The sequence below is a fragment of the Microcebus murinus genome, chromosome 12 (genome assembly GCF_040939455.1).
Source record: "Microcebus murinus isolate Inina chromosome 12, M.murinus_Inina_mat1.0, whole genome shotgun sequence".
Taxonomy (NCBI): domain Eukaryota; kingdom Metazoa; phylum Chordata; class Mammalia; order Primates; family Cheirogaleidae; genus Microcebus; species Microcebus murinus.
The window spans coordinates 86,278,251-86,299,241 of record NC_134115.1 but is presented as its reverse complement, the minus strand read 5'-3'; the positions used below and the strand labels follow the sequence as shown (position 1 = coordinate 86,299,241).

Here is a 20,991-nt window from a genome sequence, read left to right as displayed (position 1 = left end):
CCTTCTGAGGGCCTCCAAGACCTGTGTTTGCCCCTTCACGACCTGTCACCCACATCTCTCCATGTCCAAACCCCAGGCCTGCCCCAGCACAGCACTGGGCACACCCTGGGCCCTGTGGATGGGCAGGTTTCTCCCTCTAGTCCAGAGTCCCTGGGTGTGCGGATCCCAATGCCTGGAGAGTGGGAGGGTTATGGGACCAGGAACCAGGAGGGCCCCACCAGTGCTATGTGGAAACTTCCCATTTTCCCGGCCTGTTTTTTCCATTTGCAAAATGGACTAACTGACCCCTAAGCCTGGTCCTTAGGAGAGAACCTTCTGACAGGAGCTAGAACCAGCCTGCCCTGAAGCGTAAGCACGCAACCGCCCCCACCACGGCCCACACATATGGGTGCGGCCCCAGCTGAGCAGAAGCCCTAGAGCTGTGCTGGTACCTGGCTGCATCCTGGCCGCTTCCAGTAGTTCCTGGACTCTCCGCAGGATCTCATGCTGCAGGCCAGCTTCTGAGACACCCACCTGTGGCAGTCCAAGGAAGAGCAGATTGTGGGCTGGGCTAGGGGAGCCTGACACATGGCACAAAGCCATGACTCACAGGCCCAGAGGACCACCTGGCTCCTGGCACCTTCAGTGGAAAGGTAGAGGCCTCCCCAGGGTGGGCACGAGGCAGTGCAGCACCATAGCCATGACGGTGACCCCTCCAGCCTGGCCCAACGGTCAGTATGGTGGGGGAAACTGAGGCCAAAAAGGAAACCAACACTAGTAACAGCTTCAGTTTAGTGAGCATTCCCGGTGCCAGGCACCACGCTGACAGTGTCACCTGCAGACCTCCTGTCACTTCCCAACCAGGCAAGGAGGAGGGAAGCAGCAGTGCCTGAGGCCCACAGTCCCTTGGCCCCTACAGCCCAAACTCGAGACCTGCAGTGCCATCGAGCCCTTCTGAGCTTCACTGTCTGCATCTATCCAGCGGGAGGCAGGACGAGCTGAGTGACAGAGAGCATGGACTCTGGGGCCACACTGCCTGGCATCAAGTCCTCACTCTGCTGTGTGGCCTCAGGTGAGTTATTACCTTGCTGGGTCTCAGTTTCCTCATTTGAAAAATGGCGATCACGACGACACCCACCTCCCTGGGCTGTTGGGGGACCCCACAGGTTAGTCCGTGAAAAGTGCTTAGAAGGTGCCACGAAGGCATTGGCCAGCATCATTATCACTCTGCTTCGAAGAGCAAACACATTAATGTGACGTAAATAGCCCAGCTCACGCTCAGAAAGTACCCGGGGATCAGCAAGTGCTGCATGTGGCTGTGACACCGTAGGCAGGGTAGGGGCTGGACCAAACAATCCCCAGCGCCTGTCTCACCCCTGCAATCTGCAGATCCGATCTGAGCAGGAGGGGCTGTGTGGGGTGAGCAGGACCCACACCCCCAGGTTTTTCTAGAGAGACAGGATGCAGGGCACACACAGGTGGTGGGGGCACGTGGGCGGGTGCTTTGGCCATCCAGAAGCGAGGAGGCCCTGAGCCATTTGCTGATGACAGACCTCATCAAGAACTGCAGGAAGAGTAAGTCACCCATGCCCAGGCAGGGCCCACCCCCTGCAGGACTCCCTCCCGCTTCTCACCTTGGCCAGGTCCCCAGGGCTCATCTGGCTCAGCGTGTCCAGCGAGATGCGGTGGTGGGCGAAGACGGGCAGGTAGTGCTCAGCCGACAGCTCCTCCAGGAGGTCCACCAGCTGGCGCTCCAGGCCTTCTTCCTGTAAGACAGACCCAGGGGAAAGGCCATGTGTCCCACAAACAGGAAGGACGAACCCACTGTTACAATAGAAAACGAAGGGTTTGAATATATATAACATAATGTGTACAATGTACTCTTGGGATTTTTCCTACAAAAATGCACATGTAAACACACAGATATATGTGCTCAGGGAGTCCACTGCTAGTCTATCTGCAAACTTCAAAATAGTAAGCAGCTTACAGCCTGGGCAACATAGTGAGACCCCATTTCTGTGAAAAAAATTTTAAATTAGCCAGGCATGGTGATGTGCCTGTAGTCCCAGCCACTCTGGAGGCTGAGGCAGAAGGATCACTTGAGCTCGGGAGATGGAGCTAACAGGGAGCTATGATAGCATCATTGCTTCCATCCTGGGCGACAGAGCAAGACTGTCTCAAAAACAAAGAAAAGTAAGCACCTTAAGTATCCACCAAGAGGGAACTATTAAACTAGGTTCATCCACACACTGAACACTACACAGCTATCTGGAAATAATGAGGGAGATTTGCATGCACCTGGAGAACCGTCTACCAATATGACTAAAAGAAAAAAGGAAGTTGCTAAAACGGTGTGTATAGAATGACTCAATTTTTATTAAACATTTTAAAAGTGTGTATCTGGAGGGGGACCACATTTATCCTGTCCTGGCAGACAGCTGCCCCTGCCCACCTGTGCAGGGGCTTTGCCCCACCGTGGGCACCCCGGTCTCTGCCCTGCACAGCAGTGACCAGCGCCTTGTCTTCCCCTCACCAGAATGAACACTGCCTCACTCTGGTTTCTGTCACCGTTAGGGCCTGGCACGCCCGAGTCACCAGGAAGATGAACTGAATTAAACTGGAGAGACACAGTGGCAGGGCACAGCGTGGGCGCCACAGGCACCTCTGGAAGGAGGCCCTGTGGCCTCTGTGGCCAGGTCAGGCACCAGCGGTCCTTACTTGTAGCTTTAAGGACAAGGGCTTCTGGTTCAGCAGCCGTTGATACTGAATCAGCCAGTAATTTTCCTGCTTGGTTTCACTTTTGGATTCTAACTCCGCCTGCCAAGAGCAAAGCAAGCAATGTTAGTTACAAATCAGTAAATAAAACCAGAATGACAAGGGCACTTGTGAACTGTGTTCCTCTGAGCAGGCAGACGGCACTAGGTATGTTACAAAGAACTCTCCCACCCGCATGTTGTGTCATGCTTACATGCTGAAAACGAGAAAGGCAGGATGTGTCACTATCCCCCATTTACCATTGAGAATGATCTCAGAGAAGACAGCTGACCTGCCCGACATCACACATCTGGTCAAGGACAGCATCTGAACCTTAGCTTCTGCCACACGGCACCACACTCTACCACTACCTCCAGGAGGGAGCCTCTGTCTGCTGTGTGACAGCAAGCATTTTGTCGCTGCCTCCTCCCATGAAGCTCGGCTGCCTTCTGCATGTCAGGCGGAGGGAGTGCAGGATGCTAAGGACACCTGCAATTTCTAGAGTGGGCTTTACTATCTGACGAAGCAGAAGAATTATAAACATGTGGTGGAAACAATCCCTTCATCCCACCGTTCAGTAACTGTGCACTGGGTGGTGCCCTAGGCCAGGTGCCGTTCTAGGCGCTAAGGGATGAAGCAGTGAACTGACAACGCTAATGACGACAACGGTGATAACAGCAGAGCTAATGTTTTCAGAGCACCGTGTGCCAGCCTGTGCTGTGTACTTAATTCTTGCAGCTCTGTGGAGTAGATTCTACCTTACAGGTGAGGAAATTGAGGTTCGGAGTGATTAGTAAGCCAGGGTCAGGGCCAGGATTCAGACCCAGGTCTGTCATGCTCTGAACAACTGCAGCCGCACGCCGAGGGCTGGGGTCCCCTCCTGGACCTTGCTGAGCAGGCTGCCCTCTTCTAGTCTTGGCCCTCCCCAGACTGTGGACACACATCCCTTCCAGTGTCGAGGCCCCCGACAGGCCGTGCTCTGCTGAGGCAGTGCTTCCTCCCTGACGTGGTGAGTCCCCCCGAGGCCTAGTGAGGGCGGGAGCATGAGGCCACCGCATGTGGCTGCTGCCACACAATGCCAAGGCACTGTCTGGACATTAGTACAACACGTACAAACTGGCAGTAGAGCATCCTGAGGAATAGGCAACTTCTGATTGGCACAAACATGCCACTTGGGCTCGTGTGGGCTCCAGAAGGAGCTGGTCTCTCCTTTCTCCTGTCCTGCACGGGGCCCCACCTTGATTGGAATTCAGAGGATGTCTGGTGCATTGATGACATGTGAATGACTTGGTCCTTTCAGCCCCAGCTGGTAGGCCTGGGCTCTGTCCTCATTGCTCAGGTACCCCTGGGTCTGGAGGAGATGCTCCTAAGTGGGGCTCTGTCACCCTGATAATGTGCAGAGTCAAACCCATCCAGGGGCAGGGAACAGCTGCTCCTGCCAAAGCTTACCAAACAGGCTGGCCAGACACAGCAAGTCCTGGAATAAATACTTACGGCGGTTCTCACTCGGCTACAAAGACACTCAAGTCATCAACACACTCAATAGGGGCTGGCTGAAGGACGGCCCATCCAAACGTGGCCACGTAAAGGAACATAGAAGAATGTTTTAATGACTTGAAAAGAATAGATGAAAACAGGTCGGCTGCAAAGGGGTACATGCCACTTTATGTTTTAAAGGCACGTACATGAACAGCTATAAGTATGCTTCACAATGTTTGGAAAATATGCATCAAAATGTTAGCAGTAGATAATTCTCAGAAGTGAAGTTCTTTTCCTTTGTACTTTCCACTTTTTCTTTGAAGAACAACTCTTATGTGAATAACAAAAGTGTTTCTAAAAATGACAAGTGTGTTTAGGAAAAGCAAAGCCACGTATGATGCTAAACACAGAAGCCAAACACATACCAGGATTTCCCGGAGCTCTTCCTCTCGCTGCTGCTTCTCTTTGAGCAGCTGCTGGAGCAGGGAGCTGAGCGCCCAGCGCTGCTCCGAGATCATCTCCTGCAACACAAGACCATACCCGGTGCCACCGTGAGCTCACAGCACCCCAGGAGTCCCTGCGGTGGGTGCAGGATTGAGAAGGGCTCGGCCTAGGATCTCCCACTCAGTCAGTCCTCAGCTCGACTTGAGGTCTGCCCAACGCCTCTAGGCTGAGTTGAGCTGAGAGGCCCCTCTGTCCCCCCTCTCTCCAAGCCCACTTCTCCCTTCCTTGTAGGTTAAGGTCAGGCATGGGATCCCAGTGACTGATGACAATGGAATGGTAAAAAACATCAAACAAAAGAAATGACAAGCCACAGGTCTTGCTTTTGGTCTCACAGACTATAGAGCCCATGGGCAGAAGCAAGTGGCAGGGAGGGCTGGTGTGGAACCCCACACAAATGAAGGCTGCACACAAATGCAGGTGCATGCATACCGGAGCCTGTATGTGTCCCTGTTCCATGCCTGCACTTGCTCCTCGGAGGCCCTGACGGCGCCAACGGGCAGAGACAAGGGACTCGCCAAACATGGTGGCTGCAGCTTCTCTGTGAGCAGCCCCAGGCCTCTCATCTCTAAGGATCATTTTGAGGCTCACAAATGATTTTCCCTGTGCTAGCTCACCCTCCTCTGATGGGCCTGGATGGACACAGGCTGGGCCTGGATGATGACCTCCATCTTACAAAGGGGAGAAGCGAGGCCCGCAGGGGCAGTGACCTGCCTGAAGGCACACAGCACACCTATGGCTGACCCGAGACCAGAGCTCCAGACCCAACCCCAGCATTCTCACCGCAATGAGAAGCCTGGAAATGACTGGAGACTTCTCCACTGAGAACAGACACAGGGACAGTGACAGATGGAAGGTTCTGGCATGGGCACATGTCCTCACACACCATCCCATCCAGCCCTTAGTGTGCACCTGGGGAGACTGAGGTCCAGAGAAAGGGAAGGGCCCAGCAAGGTCACAGATGGCTAGTCTGGCACACTGTCTGCCAGGGCCTGCTGCCCTCTTGTCTCTGTAAGCAGGATACCCAGGCTGGAGCTCACAGGGAGTGACACAGAAACAGCTGGGCCATCACCTCCAGATATCCTGGAGACACCAGAAAGCTCCCTTCCCAGAGGATAGCAGCCCAGGGAGCCAGCTGCCCTGTAGCTTGGCTCGAAGAGACAGGGAGCTCAGCCGTGAGCCCACTCCCAACAAAGGCAATGCAGAGATGGAGATGGAGGGGATGAGCCTTGGCAATGAAACCCTCCTTCCTCTGACCCTCCTGCCTAGCAACAGGCTACCCGACCTCTAACCCCAGCCTGCGCTTGGCCTTCTGGGGCTGGGGGCTGGGGAACTTTTTCAGAGTCCTAGCCGCACAAGAAACCTGCCGTCCATCTGCTGGAGAAGCTCCCTACACCCTGCACTGACAGGCAGCTGCCAAGGAGCTGGGGGGCACCAGGAGGGGACCTCACCGAGGGAGAGGGGAGGGGTGGGCAGGCCTGGGAGCCCTACATACCTGTAGTGTCTCTGTGTCCAGGGATTTCCTCTTTAACTCCAGCTGTGTCAGCTGCAATAACTCAGTTTCTATTAACTTAATCTAAACAGAAGACGAGACAGGGGATTTTTTTATTCACATTAACCATGGTTCAATTTTGTGCTGCTACTCTCAGATGGCCCAGTGGGGTCTAAGAAACCTTTCTGGGGGAGGCTCTGGAATGAGGGGAACTTGTAGGCCTCAGGAACCTCATCAAGGAGGTTAAAAAGAACCAGTTATTTCTTGGCTCTGCATGCCCTGGGCGGGGACATGCTTGCCTTGGCCAACGTCGCTGACTCAGAGGGTCTGTTTCAGAGTGGGTGCCGAAGAAAGGCTTGTGGAACGAAGAAGGGGCTTTCCTTTAAGATCCAGGCAGAGCAAATAGCTGAGGCTGAGGGAAGTGCCTGAATGATAACGGCAGCAGGAGCTGCTAAGTACTGAGCACCTACTGTGCGCTAGGCCTGTGCATTTTGGACACATCATTTCATCAGCGCTCTTCTGGCTGTTAGGAGGTATTATTGCCTCTGTATTACAGACAAGAAAACTGAGGCTCAGATATGTTAAGTAACTTGCCCAAGGACACGCGGAGCAGGTTAGCGAGAAAGCCCTTTCTCTGGGATGTCCCTGCTCAGGGTCTGTAGGGGAACAGCTGGCCTGGTGAGTCACAACAACCCACAGTGAGACTGTCTGGGGTTTAGACCCCATAACTGGTGACTTTACCTTGTGCCCGTGATCCTATGACCCTTGTCCCTAAGTCCCTATGACCCCACCAACCCCTGGTCAGAGGAATGAGCTTCATGTCCGGCAATGGGGGATTGAAATCAAAGAGGGAAATAAAAAAGGTAAGTTGGTTTTGGTCAAGAAAGAAAAAAAGAAAAAAAAAAAAGAAAAGAAAGGAATAGAAAGAAAAAAAACCACGCAAAGTGCGCTGAGTATGATGAGAGGCGCGTTCCCATGGCCTGAAGCTCCCTTCATCCCCAAGGCCCTGGGACACTCTGCGGGCGGCGGCTACCCCGCAGGTCAGCAGAGGAGCCTGGACAGGAGCTTGACCCCTCCTACTGGGTGAGGCCACCCCTGAGCCAGCCTGGGACCCACAGAGGCCCACCACCCTCCCTGCCCCTCGTGGGAGATCCAGCCGCCCCGGAGCCCCTGTGCCAGTCTGAGCGGAGGGGACAGTGGGATCTGCGCAGTGCCGTGCCCCACGGGGGAGTTCTGCCTAGGCACCGTCAGCACACAGGCTGCCGCAGTCAAGGCCACGCCGCAGTGCTGCCCTCCCCGGCCCAGGCCTCGTGGAGGCAGCGCGGGCAGGCCGCATCTGCTGGCGTGACTCTGGCCAGGCCTGTGAACGCCCTCCCGTGAGCCCCTGAGGCAGGTCTGTGAGTGAAGTCCCTTTGCCAAGCTGGCAGGCCAAGGGGCTGGGGTTCAAACCTCAACTGCTGCCACCTGCAGCCCACTGAGCCACTCTGCAAGTCTCTGAGAGCTGGGAGGGCAGGTCTGGGGGCCACAACCCTGGCGCTCACCTGATTCCGGATCTGCCGATGCATCAGGTCTCTCTTCACCTGGAGAGCCTCAAACGCGGCCTTCTGCATGGCGCTCTGCAACAGACCCCCCACGCTCAGCACGGCTGCGCCCGCCTCGCCTTTCCTGCCTCCTGCCCGCCCGGGAGAGCCGAAAGCAGCGCACAGGACACCTTAACTTATGGCTTTCTGTTCCTGAGAGAGAGAAATTACTTTTCACCTCACTCATTTAAATCTTAAAATGACATCAGGGCTCACTGTGGGCAGGCCGCTGCCAGGCACTCGACCTGCACCGCAGGCTGCATTTGCAGTGGCCCGGCCGCTGTCACTGCCCCGTTTCCCACAGCAGGAAAGCAGAGCATGGAGATGCGAGCTGGCGGGTGCTGGGACACACGCCAAGTCTGTTGCGCTCTGGAGCCTCGCCCTCTCTGAGGAACAGAGAATCTTCCTCGGACAAGGCCCACAAATGCCAAGTCAAACCACTGCAGAACAGACTGGAGTCTGGGAGAAAGGGGGGATGGGCTGGGCAAGGTAGGATGACACGTCCGAGGGGCAAAGGGAGGGGCGAGGGACACTTTGATGGGCTGCAGGGACAAGGCTGAACAGAACAACATGGAGCCAGGAGGGGAGGAGGCCATGGAGTCCTTCATTTCATCCGCTTCTGGGCTCTAACCCGCACCTGCTAAGCACCAGCGCAGGCGGAAAAGCAGAAAGTGGCGCAGTGGGCCAACATGAAAAGAGGTCAGAGGTCCCACAGTGATCTCCATAGCTTGACCTCTGTGGTGTGACACCATGACCTCCTGCCCTTTAAGTCTCCCACGGGTGCCCTCTCCACAGGATGGGGGGAGTCCCCTAGGGAGCAGGAGGGGTGCTTCTCTAGTTTTCAGTGACCACTGCCCATCCTCGGGTCCCCCAGAGGCCTCTCCCCGCCCGTCAGCCCATCGATTTATATATTTCTAAGGTCGCTAAGCCCCTGAGGTCTTAATGCTGCCTGGGACAGGGCTCTGTGTAGAGCTCTGAGGCTCTGCCCTGGCTCCTGTGCGCCCCTCCCGACCCCTGCTCCATGCTGGGCCAGGGCTCACCTCCTGCAGGATCTGGCTGATGGCTCTGCTCTGATCCATCTGCTGCCACGACAGAATCTGCTGGAAGCGCCCATCCATTTCAGCCATGCTGCCAGAAAGACAGCAAATTCATATACTCTCAGAACATTTCCTGAGCACCTACTATGTGCCAGGCACCTCGGAGGAGACCAAGATAGCCCATTTATTCATTCGACAATACTAGTGGGGCACCTGCTGGGAGCCAGGCCCTGGTGGGGCACAGACATGGAGTCTATGGGGATCCCATGGCTCTGGAAGGAAGGCAATTGCGTTGGGGGCTGGAAGAGAGAATCTCCCAGGTCCTCTCACTGGACCTTCCACCGGAATCCCCTCTATTGCACCCTCGAAGTGCATGCCTGGCCTCTGCCCAGCCACATCCATGGACAGAGAGCTCATGACACCCAAGTGAGCCACATGGGGGTCAAAGTGACAAAGCCACCCTTCCCAGCATTCTTGCCCTGCCTGGAGCAGCTTTCAGCCCTCCACACAAGTCTGGTCATTTTGGCACAAGAACATACATACACCCTTACATACGTCCATGCTTTGGTACAATCTTGGGTTTGAGTTTGTTTCGTAACAATAGCACTTATTTATTGGACTCTCATGTGGTGGGTATCATGTCATTAACACTCATCAAATCCTCCAACAACTCTAGGGGTAGGTACTGGGGTTTATCCCCATTTTTATAAGAAATTTGAGGCCAGGGAAGAAGGTGCTCACTCAAGACTTCAAAGTAGAAGTGGGACCTGAATCCTGGTCTGTCTGACCTGGTGCCTGTACTCCAAAGCATAATGTCACACATGAGGAAAGGGGGGATAAATTCTGCATCTATAGGGACACAGGAGAGGCTGGCGTGGTCCCGGTGCCTGGGAGGGTGGCAGCCAGTCACCTGCATGGGAGGAGACACACAGGGTACCCAGGGCTGCTGGTGTGCCCCTGTCTAGAGTTCCCAAGCACTGACTGAGCTTTTCTCCACTGCTTTGCTGAGCACCTGTGGAACCTTCCACAAACCTACAGGGCCAGGGTGGGCTTGGTGAGCCTGACCCCAGAGTGGCCATCAGTGTGACAGTAACTTCTCACCCATCCTTCCAGTGCACCCCACTCCCAACCTGGAGGGCCCTCGGAGTGCACCACAGTTGAGAGCACACTTCTCCACTCTGCCAGGGCTCAGATCCTGGCCCTGCCACTGCTAGCTGTGCTTCCTTGGGTGTGTTATGTAGCCTCTCACAACCTGAGTTGTGCTTGTAAAATGGGGCTAATAACAATATGGTCCCTCATAGAATTGATCAGCTAATTGCAACATATCTCCTAGTGCCTTGCACACAGGAAGTGCACGGGAAATGGGAGTGACTATTATTGCTTATCACAACCCACCACTGAATCATGGGGTCCAGCTAGAAAACTCAGGAAGACCAGGCGAGAGCATAGCCGGGGCTAGGGTGGCCCAGGGCAGGAGGTCCCACTGCTTAGCTCTCACCCCACAGTCTTGGGCCCTGAGCCAGCTCCCCTGATTCCCTCACCTGGGACTCCTCTTCCTTACCTTACCTGGAACAGGCTTGCTGGACCAAGTTCTGTCTCTGAGACTCGTAGGCCATCTGGAGGAGCCGGTTCTTATAGCTCTCGGTCAGCATCTGCTGCATGGCGGCTGTGGAAACATGGGGTGGGGTGGGCTGAGAGTGAGGCAGCTGTCCTGGGGTAGCCCACCTGGGGGTGCAGCAGGGATTTCTGCTGGAGCTGAGGCACAGCCCTGCGGCTTCAGCTGGTCACCTGCCTGATAGTCACCCATTAAAAAAAAATATATATATATATTTTTTTTTTTTTGAGACAGAGTCTCACTCTGTTGCCTCAGCTAGAGTGCCATGGTATCAGCTTAGCCCACAGCAACCTCAAATTCCTGGGCCCAAGTGATCCTACTGCCTCAGCCTCCCGAGTAGCTGGGACTACAGGTCTTTGTTTTTTGAGACAGAGTCTCACTTTTGTTGCCCTGGCTAGAGTGAGTGCCGTGGCGTCAGCCTAGCTCACAGCAACCTCAAACTCCTGGGCTCAAGCAATCCTCCTGCCTCAGCCTCCCAAGTAGCTGGTACTACAGGCATGCACCACCATGCCCAGCTAATTTTTTGTATATATATTCTTAGTTGGTCAATTCATTTCTTTCTATTTTTAGTAGAGACGGGGTCTTGCTCAGGATGGTTTCGAACTCCCAACCTCAAGCAATCCTCCCGCCTCAGCCTCTCAGAGTGCTAGGATTACAGGCGTGAGCCACCGCACCTGGTCTTTTTTTCTTTTTAATGATGAAAGTAACTTAAGCTTGGAAGGCTAATTGTAAAACACTGATCAGCACACAATCTTCTATGATCTTGTCACTTAGAAATATTATTACATTTTTATTTTTATTTTTTGAGACAGGTCTCGCTTTGTTGCCCAGGCTAGAGTGAGTGCTGTGGCATCAGCTTAGTTCACAGCAACTTCAAACTCCTGGGCTCAAGTGATCCTACTGCCTCAGCCTCCCGAGTAGCTGGGATTACAGGCATGCGCCACCATGCCCAGCTAATTTTTTCTATATATTTTTAGTTGGCCAATTAATTTCTTTCTATTTATAGTAGAGATGGGGTCTTGCTCTTGCTCAGGCTGGTTTCGAACTCCTGACCTCAAGCAATCTTCCCGCCTCGGCCTTCCAGAGTGCTAGGATTACAGGCGTGAGCCACCGCGCACAGCCCGATATATATTCTTTTAGTCAATATTTTTGCATATTTATGGATCTAAAAATTAAAAGAATTGAAAGCTGGGACTAAAAATTATCTGTACACCCATGTTCATGACAGCATTATTCACAATAAGCAAAAGGTGGAAACCACCCAAATGCTCACTGACAAATGGATAAAGGAAATGCGGTATATACAGGCAATAAAATATTATTCAGTCTTAAAAAGGAGAGAAATTCTTACACATGCTACAACATGGATGAACCCAAGGACATTATGTTAAGTGAAATAAGCCAGACACAAAAGAAGAAATATTGCAGATTCCACATGTATGAGGCACTCAGAACAGTCAAATTCATAGAGACAGAAAGTGGAATGGTGGCTCTACAGGGGCTGGAGAGAGGGAGAATGGGGAGTTGGCGTTTAATGGGGACAATTTCAGTTGAGGAAGGCAAAAAAGTTCTGGACACAGATGGTAGCGATGATTGTATAACAATAATGCCACTGAATTGTGTATTCAAAAATAGTTAACATGGTAAATTTGCTATGCTATTTTACCACAAAAAAATTAAAACAGTATCATAACCACTCTGGGAAGCCAAAGCAGGAGGATTGCTTGAGGTCAGGAGTTTGAGACCAGCCTGAGCAAGAGCGAGACCCCATCTCTAAAAATAGAAAAACTTAGGCAACTAAAAATAGAAACAAACAAACAAAAAATTAGCCGGGCATGGTGATGTGCGCCTATAGTCCCAGCTACTCAGGAGGCTGAGGCAGGAGGAGTGCTTGAGCCCAGGAGTTTGAGGTTGCTGTGAGCTAGGCTGATACCACGGCACTCTAGCCCAGGCAACAGAGTGAGATTCTGTCTCAAACAAAACAAAACAAAACAAAACAAAACAAAACAAAACAAAACAAAACAAAACAACAGTATCATACCAAACATTCCACTTCTCACATTTTATGAATATTTCCCCATGATAACATGGTAATGTAATATTAATGGCTGCAGAGTACTGCGGTATATGGCTTACCAAAGTTTATTTAGATAAACCTCTATTTTTTTTTTTTTTGAGACAGAGTCGGGCTCTGTTGCCTGGGCTAGAGTGCTGTGGCATCAGCCGAGCCCACAGCAACCTCAAACTCCTGGGCTCAAGCAATCCTTCTGCCTCAGCCTCCCGAGTAGCTGGGACTACAGGCATGGCCACCATGCCCGGCTAATTTTTTCTATATATATTTTTAGTTGGCCAATTAATTTCTTTCTATTTTTAGTAGAGATGGGGTCTCGCTCTTGCTCAGGTTGGTTTCAAACTCCTGATCTTGAGCAATCCGCCTGCCTCGGCCTCCCAGAGTGCTAGGATTACAGGTGTGAGCCACCGCACCCAGCCCGATAAACCATTGTTTTGGAGCATTTGGATTCTTTTAAAAAAAATTATCAAATGATATTTCAATAAATAATCTTTGCTTAAACATCTTTGTGCACATCTGATTATCTGATTATTTCCCTAGAGCAATTCTTAGAAGTGCACAGTTTTAAGGCCATATAACATACCTGGGTTACACTTCCTACCCTCTGAAAAGACCCTGCCAATTTATAATCCCTTTGGCAGCATAGAGGTCAGCCCAGTACTGTACACCTGCAACAACTCTGGGTGTTACCTTTTCCTGCCTTTTTATTATTTTTATTGAAATTGTTTTAGTTATACAAATAATAAATGCTCATGTTAAAAAATGACCAATAGAGAGGTTTGGAAAGGAAGAAACAAAAGCCCTGGTCACTGATCCCATTCCTACACAGTTACTTTGATAAATATTAGGCATGCATTCATTCATTCATTTAGACAGAGTCTGGCTCTGTTGCCCGGGCTAGAGTGCTGTGGTTTCATCATAGCTCACTGCAACCTCAAACCCTTGGGGCTCAAGCAATCCTCTTGCCTCAGCATTCTGAGTAGCTGGGAATACAGACTTGTGCCACCACACCTGACTAATTTTTTCTATTTTTAGTAGGGACAGGGGGGTCTAGCTCTTGCTCAGGCTGGTCTCCAACTCCCGACCTCAAGTGATCCTCCTGCCTTGGCCTCCCAGAGTGCTAGGGTTACAGGCGTGAGCCACAGTGCCTGGCCCTTATTTACGTATTTATTTTTCTGAGACAGGGTCTTGCTCTGAGGCCCAGGCTAGAGTGCAGTGGCATCATCACAGTTCATTGCAACCACAAACTCCTGGACTCAAGTGATCCTCCTGCCTCAGCCTCCTGAGTAGCTGGGACTGCAAGTATGTGCCACCACACCTGTCTGATGTTTTAAAAAAATTTATAGAGGCAGCGTCTCACTGTGTTGCCCAGGCTGGTCTTGAACTCCTAAGCCTAGTGATCCTCGCCACTTAGCCTCCCAAAATGCTAGGATTACAGGCATTAGCCACTGTACCAGACCTCAGCTCTCATTTAAAATAAGGATGAGGAACTGACTCCTTAGCCTTCCTTGTATGTGGTCTGCAGGTTCTCAGGATCCATCAGGGGAGGCCCCCTCATTACATGGACAATGTGGCATCCAGGACCACTCATGGGGAATGACGGGTAGGGGGAGCACTCCCAGGGACACAAGAGGGGGCAACAACAGCTCCTAATGACAGGAACCAGGACAGCCAACTCTGAGAGATACACAGCTGTGCCAGGCTTCACCGCATCTGGTCCCCTCCCATGGCCCTGTGAGCTAGGGGAGGATCATTCCCATTATATAGCTAAGAACACTGAGGCTCAGAAAAGTCAGGGGCCAGGAATGCATCTGATGTCATAGGTTGGTATCTGAGCTGGGACTCTGAATACACGCCTGGCCTGACCCCAGGGCCCATGCTCCATAGCTGGAACTGACTGTCCCTCTCAAGGGCTAATACCCAGTGTCCTCCTGCGACAGTTTGGATATGTGTCCCCCTCCAAATCTCAAGCTGAAGTTTGATCCCCAGTGTTGGAGGCAGGGCCTAGTGGGAGTTGTTCCGGTCATGGGACAGACAGATCCCTCATGAATGGCTGTAATGGTGGTAATTACAGCCTCATGGTAATGGGCGAGTTCTCACTCTATTAGTGCCCACATAGCAGATTGGTAAAAAAAGCCTGGCCAGGAGGATCCTTTGAGGATGGAGGGAACTATTATGAGGCCACTGCATTCTAGCCTGGGGACACAGTGAGACTATCTCAAAAAAGAAAAAAAAAAAAAAAGAAAAGAGCCTGGCACCTCCTCCTTCTCTCGCTACGTGACACACCTGCACCCTATTCTGCCATGAGTGAAGCTCCCTGAAGCCCTCACCAGAAGCAGGTGCTGGCGCCATGCTTCTTACACAGCCTGCAGAACCATGAGCCAAATAAACATCGTTTCTTTATAAATTACCATACAAAATGGACCAAGATGCCTCCATACATGACAAACAGACAGGACTATCCACCCTGTCAGCCCAGGCAGCGAGCAGCTCGCAGTCCCACACAACTCACAGGCAACCTCTCGTCGCCGCAGGTTCTCAGTCTCCTCCTGGGTTATGGACATCAACTGTTCCATTCTTATTCTAGAAAAAAAAATTCACCCATTTATTCAGCAAATGTAACACTTCCAACAGGGTTTCCCAGCAGATGAACACCACCTACTCCAGGAACCCCTCCCTGATGTGCCAACGTAGATGTGCTCTCTCAATGCCCACTGCATCCCTTGGGGTTCTGTTACCCTTCAACCTTTTTTTTTTTGAGACAGAGTCTCACTGTATTGCCCAGGGTAGAGTGCCGTGGTGTCAGTCTAGCTCACAGCAACCTCAAACTCCTGGGCTCAAGCAATCCTCCTGCCTCAGCCTCCCGAGTAGCTGGGAACTACAGGTATGCGCCACCATGCCCGGCTAGCTTCAACCTTGTAGTTAGAATATCTTGCATAAAAAAGATGAACATTCCTTCAGAAAAATGGGCAAAGAATGAAAACAGCCAATGCTTAAATTCAAGTGACCAATAAACATCTGGAAAGATGCTTAACATCACTGGTAACTAAGGAAAGTAAATCTTTTCTTCACTTATCAGGTTGGTTGAGATTAAGACAACTGGTAGCTGATGGCAATGACAGGGAGAGACGGGCACTTCCATATACCACTGAGAGGAGTACGAATTGGCAAAATGGGTTTGGAAGGCAAGTTGGCACCTATTAAAATGTCCTTTGAATATTTCTTTCAAAAATAGTCATATAGGCTGGGCACAGTGGGAGGCCAAGGCAGGAGGATCGTTTGAGCTCAGGAGTTCGAGACCAGCCTGAGCAAGAGTGAGACCCTGTCTCTACCAAAAATAGAAAAAATTAGCCAGGCATGGTGGCACATGTCTGTAGTGCCAGGTACTCGGGAGGCTGAGGCAGGAGGATTGCTTGAGCCCAAGAGTTTGAGGTTGCTGTGAGCTAGCCTGACGCCACAGCACTCTAGCCCAGGCAACAGAGTGAGACTCTGTCTCAAAAAAAAAAAAAAAAAAGTCACATAAGTACATAAATTTAGAAGATGTTCACCATAATATTGTTTGTAATTACGAGAAACTGGAAACAACTTAAAAATCCATAAACAGGCCAGGCACGGTGTCTCACGCCTGTAATCCTAGCACTCTGAGATGCTGAGGCGGGCGGATCACTCAAGGTCAGGAGTTCAAAACCAGCCTGAGCAAGAGCGAGACCCCATCTCTACTAAAAACAGAAATAAATTAGTTGGCCAACTAAAAATATATATAAACAAAATTAGCCAAGCATGGTGGCACACGTCTGTAGTCCCAGCTACTCGGGAGGCTGAGGTGGTAGGATCACTTGAACCCAGGAGTTTGAGGTTGCTGTAAGCTAGGCTGACGCCACGGCACTCACTCTAGCCTGGGCAACAAAGTGAGACTCTGTCTCTCAAAAAAAAAAAAAAATTTCCATGAAAAAAGGGCTAATTAAATTATGGCAAAATCATATAGTGGAATATCCTATAGCTATTACAAATAACGAGGTTTTTGGTATAGAAATACACCCATGATATAATAAGTGAAAATAATAATTACACATGTACATGCACATACTATGTGTATACTCCCCCGTCCCACACCAAGTGGGTAATAATGGCTTGGAAGGAACAACATCCTTTAACGTCTCTGCAAGGTCTGACTTAGTTGGAAGAAGCCTGTACTGCCGAGCTCCTCCGCCTCCTGCCAGGAGCACAAGCTGTTCAAAGGGAAGTGGGATCCGGCCGCCCAGCCCGGCCCAGCACAGAGAAGGTGCTCCGTCAATGTGTGCTGAATGAATGATGCCACCAGCCACCACTCAGCTCGGCCCTGACCACACTGGCTACCGACACCACAGCTGAAGTGGGCAGGATGATGGGGCCACCTCCCAACCCCAAAGGAGTATCCTTCAGAAGGCCCTACCTGGCAGCCAGGGGCTTAGAAGGCTGGGCTGACTGTGGGAAAGGAGGCTCCCACAGGACAGCTCAAAGACCATGCTGCTATCTTGGGATCCCAGAGAACCAGGAGGGATTCACAGTCATCATCTCGGGAAGGGGAGAGCGGTGGAGTTCAGCCCTCCCACTCATCTTTTCTAATTACAAAAGTGGGGCACCTTAATGCAAGAAACTTGGAAAATATACAAAACAATGGGGAAAAAAAGTAAAGATCATCACCTATAGTTCCCACCTCTCAAAAATATTCAGTGTTAACATTTGGGGTGGGTCCTTTTGCTTTCTGCAAACAGATACTCACACAGACTATCTTTAAAAAATGATAAACTCTGGGAGGCTGAAGTGGGAGGATCGCTTGAGCTCAGGAATTCAAAACCAGTTTGAGCAAGGGCGAGATCCCATCTCTACAAAAAACAGAATAGCCGGGTGGCACACACCAGTAGTCCCGGCTACTCGGGAGGCTGAGGCAAGAGGATCGTCAGAGCCCAGGAGTTTGAGGTTGCTGTGAGCTATGAGGATGCCACTGCACTCCAGCTGCAGGTGACAGAGCAAGACTGTGACAGAATATATACTAAAAATTCTGCTTTCAATGCAGTTGTCACTTTTCCACTTAGCAGTATCTAGTGATATTATCCCTTAAAGGAATATTCTTCTAAAAGACATTTAATGGCTACAGATTATTCCATTGTACATAATTTATGTAACTAAATTCTTTTTTCTTTCCAGAAATATGGTTTTCCCCAATTTTTATATTAGAAATATAGTTGGACATAATCCATCCAGCTTTATTCATGTCTCTGAATTTTTCTCAGGAGTGTATCCAAGTTTTTTTTTTTTTTTGAGACAGAGTCTCACTCTGTTGCCCAGGCTAGAGTGCCATGGCATCAGCCTAGCTCACAGCAACCTCAAATTCCTGGGCTCAAGCAATCCTTCTGCCTTAGCCTCCTGAGTAGCTGGGACTACAGGCATGTGCCACCCTGCCCAGCTAATTTTTTTTTTTTTATATTTTTTAGCTGTCCAAGTAATTTCTATTTTTAGTAGGGACGGGGTCTCGCTCTTGCTCAGGCTGGTCTCAAACTCTTGAGCTCAAACGATCCACCCGCCTCGGCCTCCCAGAGTGCTAGGATTACAGGCGTGAGCCACCCTGCCCAGCCTGTACTCAAGTTTTAACAAACTTAAAAGCAGTGATTCTTTTTAACTAAATATTCTCTAAGGAGATGAATTGTTTTAGCTTTAGGGAAACTTTCTGGCACAATCTTCTGGAGAATCATAAGACATTCTCTCCCTAACGCTCCACTCCACCAGAACACTTACCTTTCATTTTCCAGTGACTTCAAAATCTCAGAACTTTTCTTTTGTCTGTGGAGAAAACCGAAAAGGTCCCTGCAGTCACCAGCAGGCCTGTTTCCAACAGAACCGTCCCACCTCACCATGCGGCTGTGCAGAGGGGGCTGAGCAACTGGGCTGGGGGTGCCTGAGTCCCGTCACTTAAGAGTTCTGGGTTCTCAGCCAGTCACTCAAACCACTCCAAGCCCCAGGTTTCCTCACCCATGAAATAGAATAAAAGTAAATAAAATTACTTGGAGTATTTGTAAAGAGTAAATAAGGAAATATACATGTTTGGCATATAGGAAAGACCTAACAAACAGTAGCTTTCCCAGACTCACAGAGGCCCTTGGAAACTGACGATGACTGGAGGAGCCAGTGACTCGTGGGACAGAAGAGGAAGCAGGGCCTGTGGCTGAAGCCTGCATCCGTGATCTTCCTGCAACGCACCCTCTTAACTAGACATCTCAGGCTTCTTGAGATCTCTCTCTGGCCCCCTTTCTCCCCAGCCCCATCAGGACCTGCTCTTGAAGCAGGTCTTAGTGGCTCCTACCCTGCACAGGATTCCTTTAGGCAAATTTCACTACAGGGTGAAAGGCTCACCTCAGGGCAATGGGTTACATGGAACCCAAAATATTGGAGCAGGATGTGATCCCAATAATCTTATTAAACTCCCACATTTTATAGATGGGAAACTTGAGGCCCAGTGGGGAAATACTTGCTGGAGGCCACGTCCAATAAGTAGCAGTCCCATGACACGAAGCCAGACCTTGGAGTGCCCAGATCTGCTTCTATTCCCTGTAAGTTGGTGCGAATCAAAGCCCCCAGATTGGATTCTAATAATGGAAGCCTTGGGCAGGAGCAGAGGCTTGAGGGAGAAATGGACCCCTCGTCCCAGGCTCCTCCAGGGTATCACCGGGGGAAGGGCTGCGAGCCGGGCGGGGAGGACAGGAGCCTGACCTCTGATTCTCCTGCAGGAGCTTCTGGATGCGGCTGGAGATGTTCTGCTCCGTCCGCTTCAGCTGTTCCCGCAGCCGCTGCCGCTCTGCATCGAGGTAGCGTTGGTGCTCGCTCAGGCCCTGCTCCAGCCGAGACTGCTCCTGTGGCAGTGGGGGAGGGGGTGGGCAGAGGTCCTGAGCCAGCTGGGACACCCTAAAATGCTGTAGGCTGTGAGGAGCACTGACAGGGGTTAGGACAGTGGCTTTCCCATCCTGCCTTGCCAGTCCTTTCTGTGTGACCTCAGGCCAGTCCTCCCTCATAGGCTTCAAAGTGAACACCTGCATACAGGAAGCTGGACTGGGTGATTTTAGGGGACATTTTAGGTGCTGGGAGATGGAAGTGACAGTTTACTCCCATTGCCTTCCCACTTCAGAGGGACCTCAGCCTGAGCCAGGAGGCCCCTGGGCTGCTCACAAACCTCCTTGACTGTCTGAAGGATCTCGTCCTTCTGGCTGCTGCACTGCTGAAGGAGCTGGGCATGCTCTCGCTGCCCGAGTTCTAGGCGCCGTTCAAACTCCAGTTTCTCCAGCATCTTCTGTTCCTGCAAGATGACAGATCCTGGTGACTGTTGGCACAGGCCCCGTGGGCGTTAGGACACAGGTGAATCCACCTCCAACATTGAACAGTGCAGGCTGCAGGTCTTATGCTGAGCAGCCCCACCCCTGCCCCAGGGCCCAAGTGTAATAAATCAGGTTGTTCATAGGCAAAGGCTGGTGGTGGTTTAGAGACTCAGTCGCCTCATCTGTGAAATGGAGATCCTTTCCCACCCAGCTGAGTTGCGTGAGGATGCGGCAGACAATGCGTGTAAAAGGAAAGCATTACTTTAACCTCTAATTTAGAGCCAGGAAAAAGTCCTTTCCTCAAATATTTTTATGAGTTGAGAGCTTTAGTGAGAAGAAAAGTGACAGGAGAAAAGGCATTTTCTTACCTTTCTCTTCTCATAGTCTGAGAACCTATTCTGGGAGGGAAAAAAAATGGTGGTCAAGAGGAGGTGGCAGCAGTGGCCCTCGCTGGCATGTGCACAGGATCACCTGGGCAGCCAGGTGATCAGACATTTTCTGGCCTACCGGGACTACGGTGCCAGAACAGAGGGGATGGGCACATGGGTGCTGCCCAGGGCCCAAGGTGGTTTCAGGGGACACCAGGGTGAGAACCATGGGGCTGCTACCATGTGCTCGGCACTGTAGGAAAGAGAGAAGGAGCCCTCCTAGACAGTTCAGGGAATGCAGCACTGAGCAGACATGATGCTCTGAAAGAGGACCAAGAAATGGGGAATTTGATTCCCTTGGATGTCTGCACCACACACCTGCCGTGTCCACTTCTACCCAGACACAAATGCACAAAGGTGTCTGTGCAAGTTCCTGCAGAATTACTCAAAAGAGCAAAAACACTGGCAAGAACTCACACATCCATCAACAGGTAATTATGTCAGTAAGTCACGATGCAGCCATACACCGGACCATTAACGCAACCATCAGTGGGGTGAATATGTATGTAGTTTTGGAAAAAGATGTTGCCATCCTTCACCTGTGTGGCACATGATCCCACTTTTGTAAAGACAACTCAACTCTGAGCATATGTATGTAGGTGTTGAGACAAAAGTCTGGAAGGACATTTGTCAGTCAGTTAAGGATGCCCAGCTCCAGGGGACGGGATGATAGGGCACAAGAGTTGATATTCGCTTACAATTGTCTGTT

The 20,991-nt window shown here is 51.1% G+C and overlaps 1 protein-coding gene across 2 annotated transcripts in view; it reads right to left on the bottom strand.

The window, feature by feature from the left end:
• The window catches only part of LRSAM1 (leucine rich repeat and sterile alpha motif containing 1), a 43,366-nt gene that overhangs the window by 4,282 nt on the left and 18,093 nt on the right, over window positions 1-20,991 (bottom strand). Inside the window, exons 12-24 of one of the 2 annotated variants that reach the window (XM_012771980.3) lie at window positions 20,223-20,252; window positions 19,713-19,835; window positions 19,256-19,395; window positions 18,284-18,328; window positions 15,021-15,091; window positions 10,389-10,488; window positions 8,826-8,913; window positions 7,747-7,821; window positions 6,209-6,289; window positions 4,638-4,733; window positions 2,698-2,796; window positions 1,614-1,745; window positions 432-513 (exon numbers count right to left, since the gene is read on the bottom strand). In XM_012771980.3, the coding sequence (XP_012627434.2) occupies window positions 432-513; window positions 1,614-1,745; window positions 2,698-2,796; window positions 4,638-4,733; window positions 6,209-6,289; window positions 7,747-7,821; window positions 8,826-8,913; window positions 10,389-10,488; window positions 15,021-15,091; window positions 18,284-18,328; window positions 19,256-19,395; window positions 19,713-19,835; window positions 20,223-20,252 (1,162 nt within the window). The remainder of the gene's footprint in view (window positions 1-431; window positions 514-1,613; window positions 1,746-2,697; window positions 2,797-4,637; window positions 4,734-6,208; window positions 6,290-7,746; window positions 7,822-8,825; window positions 8,914-10,388; window positions 10,489-15,020; window positions 15,092-18,283; window positions 18,329-19,255; window positions 19,396-19,712; window positions 19,836-20,222; window positions 20,253-20,991) is intronic. The other variant, XM_012771983.3, reaches the window with a different exon arrangement.